This window comes from Setaria viridis, chromosome 8 (assembly GCF_005286985.2).
Source record: "Setaria viridis chromosome 8, Setaria_viridis_v4.0, whole genome shotgun sequence".
NCBI classification, from domain to species: Eukaryota; Viridiplantae; Streptophyta; class Magnoliopsida; order Poales; family Poaceae; genus Setaria; species Setaria viridis.
The window spans coordinates 706,095-713,933 of NC_048270.2; the positions used below are offsets into that span (position 1 = coordinate 706,095).

A 7,839-nucleotide genomic window follows, 5' to 3' on the forward strand; every position below is an offset into this window, starting at 1 on the left:
CTTCCAATTTGATTCCTTCAAGTTCTAAATACCCTCCAAGCTTGCCTTCACATTTTTGTCAAATTTTTTCAGTTTTGACTCTCAAATTTTCCTTTTTGTCAAATTTTGACCTAAAGTTGACTTTGATCCATAATACCTTCTTACCATCCAAATTCCATCATTAATGCCTTGATAGCCATTCTTAAGCTTTTTTTAAACACCTGGTTGTTACAGAAGGTGCCCAAGACCTCCGCATCACCCCTCCGGGTTCGCCCTGTACCTCCGCTCCACTCTACTGAATCCGCGAACCTGCAACCACACAAAAACAAAAGCCTTGTACCTTCGCTGATGACCTGACGAAGGTAAGCAACAATTGGATGACGCTAAGGGCGGACGAGGGTAAGATTCCATCCGATAAGCTTTGCAACATTCCATTCCTAAATGACGATGTGCGAGGGTGACGATCAAGAACCTTGATCCGGATCCCCAACAGTGGCATCCTACACCCACACATGCTGACGTGGCCGTGCACATTTGATCGAGACTCGAGAGGCACTTTGTGGTTGTGGCTATTTTTTCCGTGGCTGAAAATAAAAAGCTGTTCTTTTTTATGTTTCTTTCGTTATTATTAGATCAGAATTTACAAAGTGTATAATCTGTCCTGTGGGAAACGGAAAAGGCTGAACCTGTGTCAAAGATAGGGCCGGCCTGTTCCACCACTCACTCGCTGAGGCCGTCTCTCTCTGTGGTGCGTTTGAAGCAGGCCCACAACGCGGGCCGAATGAACTCATGTCCAGATCCTCCCTCGGTCCAAACAAATAGGATATATGCGCCCATGCCTCCTCCAGCAACAATACAATCTTTATTGCTCTTCGGGTCGACTATCATCATCATTCCTCCCCAAAAACCATTCGCAGCTTTTTCTCCGAGTCCAAGCCTCTGAGCTGAGCAACAAAGGGGGTTAGCAAAATCATCAGTGTCTTTCCATGCTGCTGACCTCGTGCCAGTTGCAGTACCTCCTACTCCAGAACAAGAAACAACAGGGCACGGCTTCTGCTGTGAGAAAAGGACTAGTCACTTGGAAGAATGGTGGACCCCTGGGACAGAAAAAAGAGAGGGAGGGCAGACCACAAAAGCAAGCCTTGTAGCCTTGTAGGATAGAGGAGCCATCCCCAATCATGGCACTCCACCCTCTAGGAATGACAATCCAACAATGCTTTGTTTGCCTCCCTCAACCTCTCTCATGGACACTCCATAATGAGCAAGCAGCATGTTATCAGAGGACAATCCTGCAAATGGCATGGCCGGCACCCCTGTGGCTGCGGGGGCAAAGTGCTTTGATGAAGCCTTGAATGTCATGTTTTCCAACAAGATTGGCTGATAACCCAGTTTGGAAATGTGACTAGGAAGCAAGCTAAGCAGGGTCCTAGCTAGTACTAACAACAATTCCTTCTTGCCCCACTTCTGATCTCAACAACATTTGTAAAAGGACTCTATATAATTAAGCAAAAGGAATTACTAATTAGAAAATGAAGATGAAAACTTGACTGATTGGAAAGATTGATGAAGATGATCGACAGTGGAACAAAATCTACCATGAAAAACTAAGCTTACATCAGTAACTATCACTGTGAAGAGATCTAGCAATTAGTGATCAGAAATGTTTTCATTTTCCTAATCTCAGAATTGACCAAATTGAGCAGCTAGCTAAACAGAGGCAAAAGATCTGGGCAAGAACCTCAAGTGAGATCTAGTAGTAATAGTAATAATTTTGCTCTCAGATTTAACGGCACGGGGTCTGAATTGGGCGCCAAGCAGATGCAGTGAGCAGGCAAAGATCCTTCCAGCCGAGCTTCAGCACGCCATTCTCCTCGACGAGCGTGTACCCGTCGGAGGGGAACATGCCGAGGAGCAGAGAGGCCTGAGCGGCGGCGCTGCCAGCGAGCGACGCCGAGCGGAACCCCGACTGTGCGAGCTTCTCGCGCCAGCTGCCGAACTTGACGTCGCCGGTGCGCGCCGGGCCGCCGACGGCGAGCACGTTGCGGATCTCCCTGGAGAGCAGCTGCTGCTCGACGACGTGGCGCTCCGGGCTGTCCTCGCCGTAGCTGGCGTCTAGCGAGTCGAAGAGCGCCGAGTAGTAGTGGATGGCCTCCACGAAGCGCGCCAGGAAGGAGCCCGAGTGGCTCAGGTCCTGCTCCACCATTGTCACCACCTTCGGGGCCAGCCTGCAATGCAACCCGTGGTCCACGGAGGGAGACAGCATCAGTACCAGCATTTCGTGGCCATTAGATTCCGCTGCTGGCAGAACAAGATTCAGCCAGCAACACTTAATGATGCATCAAATCAAGGACAATGCAGTTTATCTCATGGTTCCCTCAAAAGTACAGTGGACAGATGTATAGAAGTCAATCAGCTTCTGGAGGTTAGAGAAAGATAATGCCTTTGACAAGCTTTTGGGCTTAGCTTCGTGATCTATTAAGAAATGATGGTTAGTCGAAGATGACAGTTATTCCATTTCAGTAATCATGATTCCGGCACTAGGAACTAGAAACCTTTTTGGCATGGAAAGTCGGCCATGATGATAAGAACTTTCAGCTCCCGCCTAGTGATCCACTAACCAAATTCAAGCAGGATCTTTTGTGGTTGTTTCTGGGATCACCAAAGACCGTCGAAGAGTTCGTCTCAAAAGCATTGTAAAGATGCAACCTTTTTAGCCTAGAAAGTTGGCCATCATGACTAGTAAAGGTTTGGAGCTCCAAACGCAGTTTTTTAGTACGGAGTACTATAAACCAAGGGAGTATGCTTGTACCGGATGTAGTACTACGATTGATGGCTGACATGGTTAAAGTGTTTTCGGGATGGAAAGTAGTCATGATGGTAGAAGGAAGCAGCAAGGATAGGATTTGACATGGAAGGAAGCAAGAAGGCAACCTTTGGATGAGCCAGAGCGTGTTGGAGTCGGAGCCGGTGACGTCGTAGAGCGAGTGATGGAGCCAGTGGACGGCGACGGCCTCCCGCCGCGTGACGCCCAGCTTCTCCGGGTCCACATTGCCGGCCTTCTCGGCGACGGCGCAGAACTCGAAGGGCAGGCCGAGCGTGTCGGCGAAGTCGGAGAGGCGCTTCCCCGTGGCCTGGAGCGCCTCCATGGACGCGCCGAGGCCGGTGAGCCTCACCCTGGGCGGGCCGCCGGGGCGGGAGGCGAGGATGTGGAAGAGCCCCGGCCACTGAAGCCCCTGCATGATGTCCAGGTCGATGATGTGGACCCGTTCCTCCCGCTCGAACGCCTCCTGGATCGCCTGGTTCGCCGTGAAGTGCGAGAACTTGACGAACGGGCTGATCCCGTTGAATACCTGGAACGCGGCGGCGACGCGCCCGTGGAGGCGCGCCGCGGCCGGGGACGCCGGCGGCAGCGGCGCGTACAGGCCCAGGCAGGAGCTGACGAGGCGCGCCGACATGGCCTCCGCGAAGTAGGCGGCAACGCGCTGCGTGGAGGTGCCGAAGGGCGTGGCGAGCTCGGCGATCTCCAGCAGCGTCTGGTGCGCGTCGTCAAGATTGTCGGCGTTCACCGCCTCGGCGCACTGTAGCAGCAGCGTCAGCAGGTGTAGCCCCTCCTCATCGCGCTGCTTCCGCCGCTGCTCTTCTTTCCTCTCCTTGGCGGCCGCGGCAGCAGCGGCGGCGGCTGCGGCTGCTGCCGCGGCGGTCTCCTCCGCTGTTGGCGGCTTGGGCTCCTCCTGCTGCGGTGACGGATTCGTCGGCTCCCCCACCTGCTGAGGCTCGTGGCGGCGCTTGTCTGTTACTGTGAGTTGGGGCGGCGGGGGAGGAGGGAGCGCGGGCACCGGCGGGAGAGCAGGAGGATGCGGGAGAGGCTGGTGCAGTGGAGCGGCGGGGTCGGCGGCGTTGAGGAGGGAGCGGAGGCGGAGCTCGAGGAGGGAGGCGAGGCCGGGGTTGCAGGGGTGGATGATCTCGCGGACGTTGTGGATGAGCTGCGCGACGGAGACCACGGCGCCGCCGCTGCTGCCGATGATGTCGCGGATGATGCCGTCCACCCACGCCGTGGTGGACGCCGCCACCTCGCCCGCCGGGGGCGCGTCCACCTCCGCGTGGTGGTGGTGCTGCTGCTGGGCCTGGAACGCGGGGAGGTGGAGCTGGGTGGGCAGCGCGGGCAGCTGCGCGCTGGTGGCAGCCGACTGCGGCGGCGGGGCACCACCACCGGATGCGGCGGCGGCCGTGACGTCGGAGAGGTCGCCCGTGACGTGGCGGCGCGGCGGCGGGAGGTCCATGTCGGGCGCCGGGCGCTTACGGACCATGGCGGCGGATTCTTGCTGCTGTTGGTCTAGGTGGTGTAGGTACTGGAGGAGGTGGTGGTCTTGGGGGGAGGGGAGCGGCGGCAATAAGGAGGAGTGGGAGGAGGTGGAGGCGGTGGCATGGGAATAAGCAGGGGATGCGGCGGAGGAGGACGAGGGGAAGAGGAGGAGGGAGGACGAGCCCATCTACAAGCGCCAAGAGGAAGCCGCCGCGCGCATGGCGATCGGGTCGGGCAGCGCGGCGTGGGAGGAGGGAGGGCAGCTGGGATTTTTATGTGTTTTGGCGCCGCGCGGGCTGCCGCTGCTGATGCAGTGGGAAGCGCTGAGGTGAGAAGCGGATGGATGAGTGGAGTAGGAGTAGATGACCGCGAATGCGGGAAGGGAAGGGAGTAAAGAGGAAGACGCCGCCGGGAGACGAACAAGCACAAGAGGTTTGGTTTGGGTTAGGAGGAGACGCTAATTTATGGAGCCGCGGCAGCAGCAGTAGGAGCGGTAACATTTGCTTCGGGTTCCGTGCCTACTCTCCTCCTTTTCATTAAACTTAACAGAGAGTAAAAGGTAGTACATTTTTCAGCAACAATTTAAATTAGTTTCTTTGTCACCAACTAATGGAAAAAGGGAGCAAGTTTGTCAGTAATTTGTATTTGAATGTTAGTATCCATGTTCAGAAGAAAATGCCCTTTTTAAAAGTAGTAAAAATACAAAATTATGCATGGATATAAGGTTAGTGGGGCTTTTATTCATGATATTATACAGTGTAGCGCGAATGACTAGTAAAGTTTGCTACTTCATGTTTAAGCTAGCGTGATTATAGATCCATGTCAAAATATGAAACTCAAACTCAACCAATCACTTCCAGAGTGGTTAAACTCATTATCCGTGACCATTTTCTTCCATTACTTCTTCAGCAGCTCAGCTTTCGCTCCTCTTGACATTCAATACAGAATCTCAATTTGACAAGCGATACGCTTTGTAAAAAAAAACAACTTCCTATTAACTTATTGAAAAAAGCTTTCTTAAATATTTATTTGATGAAATTTATTGAAGACCTATTTAAACAAGATTCGAAATGTTTAGTGAGACAACTCTACAAGTTCAGAGGAATGTAGAAAGTAAATTGTAAGCTTAGGGACTCAATAAAACAACCAAGCAAGTTCGGAGACGCATGGTGCAATTTTAATAAAATGCACAATTAGTCTATATTCCCCATTTAGTTCGGAGAAAAAGAGATATGCCTCTAAAGCATGAGTTTCCTGTCTAAACTTCTCTTGTGGTTTTACGAAACTTTCTTAACTTACTTCTCTTCCGAATTAGCATAAAACTATGTATGTGACATATAGAGATAGATGAATACAATTGTATTTGCTGAATTAACAGCTCAATAATCATCCTAGTTGGATGATATAATGAATATGTTATCATTAGGAGTTTACTCCCTCTGTTTCCAAACATAAGTCTATTTGATACCAACACAGACTTCAATATCTTAACACTTTGACCAACAATACCTGTGTAAGTAGGGTATTTCAAAGAGAAAGTGCAATATGCTATGAAAAGTATGTTTCATAGGCAAATAAAATCAATTAACATAAACATTTTCTTGTTAATTTATATAATTTTTAGGCTCAAATTCAGGATTGGAGGCAAAAGTAGTTATTAGCTATATTTCGAAAATACCCAAGCCGTCCCACACACAATAATACCATTGCTAAATTTTCTTTCTACACATTGCTTCTTTTTTTTTTGTTGTCCCCGCTAGGTGATTGCATCACTACTTGATTGCACTTGTTGACCAGTAGTTATCGTTTACAGAAAGGTTTGTGATGTCAGCCTTGGAAGGAATCCTAGCCACTCCGGATTTGCACGCAGCGACACTAGTGTACCCAGGAGGTCGAAACGTTGTTGTCTACGGGGTCTTTTAGCAAGTCTTGTGTTGAACTTTGTCCATGCATTCTTCTTTTGACCATGGCACACGGCAGAATCATCTATCAACTCGCCTGTGAGGTCGGCGTGAGCCACGAAAGGCAAGGCGAAGAAGCAGAGACAGAGAGCCCCATCCCTGGCTGGGTGGCTGGCTACCGATTCCGATGTGCAATCCGAGTGAGATTCTGTGGTTGCGTCTCCATCGTTGTCCTGCTTTGTTTGTCACCGTTTCGCTATCAGCGCGATGGCCAAGGCTCTCAAGGCTCCGTCGTCATCGTCGGCATGCCGTTGCCCGTTGCGAGCGGCAATTAAGCTTTCTGCTTTTGCTCTAGTTTTGCAGGCTTCTCGTCCATCTCCAAACTTTCTGTTGGCAAGATAAACTTTCTTAGATGATGAAACAAAAGTTAACCACATTTTGCATCGGTGCAGTTTAACTAGTCGGATTTTGACTCTCGATCGGGGGAGTTTGCAAATGCCCTTGGTGGGTCTAGATCGTGAAAAGGGCAGGTGCATCGTGGATTGGACCCCGGCCGGCTTTCCAGTGGTGTCTTCACTTGACTTGCATGCGTGTGTGGCCTACGGGCCTCGTTTCCGGTTCCCGAATGGAAAAAGGGTCTCGCCTTTTCTTGCAATCTTTTTCGTCACTTGCCCTTGTTCTGCGTACCGTATGCATGCTTCCGTTTCCATTTCCACGCACGGCCGGCCATGGAAATGGAGCCGGCCGAGTGCATCGAATCGAAGCACACTCCATTTGCATTCGCGTTGCTCGGGGTCGCCGCTCGCTCCGTCCCCAGACCACATTCAACGATGCCCGTTGCACGTTGCTGTTCCAAGACCAATTCTCCTCTCTTCTAGGGTCTTGATCCAGTGATCCTTTCCCAATGTCCCCTTCGTTGATGGATGGAGTCAAATGCTACTGCTTCCATTGCACTACTCCTAGGTAGCATATGGCTACAGCAAATTTTCTGCCGCCATTACTTGGCTGCAGTGCAGTGCAGCCAGGGTTGCTGAGAGCATAGAGAGACGAGCTCAGACAAGCCTGCAACCTGCAATCCTCACTCACTGTTCACTCCGATTCATAGGTGCGCAGGCGGCGGCCAGGGCAGCACCTCAATTTACTCCCCCTCCACTGATCATCTCATCTGCCATGGTCTCCTTTCCTTTCCCTAGCGGGCAGGCTACAGCCAGCAGGCACTCCGGCCTGTCTTGCTAGATCACCTCAATTCCTTTGTAATCTTGATGTCTCTCGCATTTGTAAATATTCTGGGACCCAGATTAAACGGACCAGCAGCTGCCCGTCCAACCAATTGTGCATGGCTGCATGCACACCACACGGCCGGTCTGCACCTCACAAGTAGTCATGAGACATGTAGCACAAGTATGTATAGCTCGTTGATCTCCTGAGCCTGTGCTGTCTTGGCCCCTCTCTAATTTTGCTTCTTTGCAGCATGCCGCGCATGTTACAGAGCTAATATGTCGCAAGTTCGTCATTGTCTGGCCATCTATTGGCTCTCACGCGCTCCTTCATGGATCCTCTGGCTCTGCTCATGCGCCGTCCACCATGCCCGCACCATCCGCTGCCTTGCCGAAGCGTCCTTGTTGATTGCCAGTTGCAAAAATTAAAGCAGCGAGT

The 7,839-nt window shown here is 51.5% G+C and overlaps 1 protein-coding gene across 1 annotated transcript; it reads right to left on the reverse strand.

The window, feature by feature from the left end:
* Nucleotides 1-1,509: 1,509 nt before the first annotated feature.
* Nucleotides 1,510-4,715, reverse strand: LOC117833491 (protein SCARECROW). Its single transcript, XM_034713005.2, has 2 exons — nucleotides 2,911-4,715; nucleotides 1,510-2,204 (listed from the first exon to the last, which is right to left on the reverse strand). Exons 1-2 carry the CDS (start codon nucleotides 4,467-4,469, stop codon nucleotides 1,763-1,765), a joined length of 2,001 nt encoding a protein of 666 aa, XP_034568896.1. The 5' UTR covers nucleotides 4,470-4,715; the 3' UTR covers nucleotides 1,510-1,762.
* Between the last annotated feature and the right edge of the window lie 3,124 nt (nucleotides 4,716-7,839).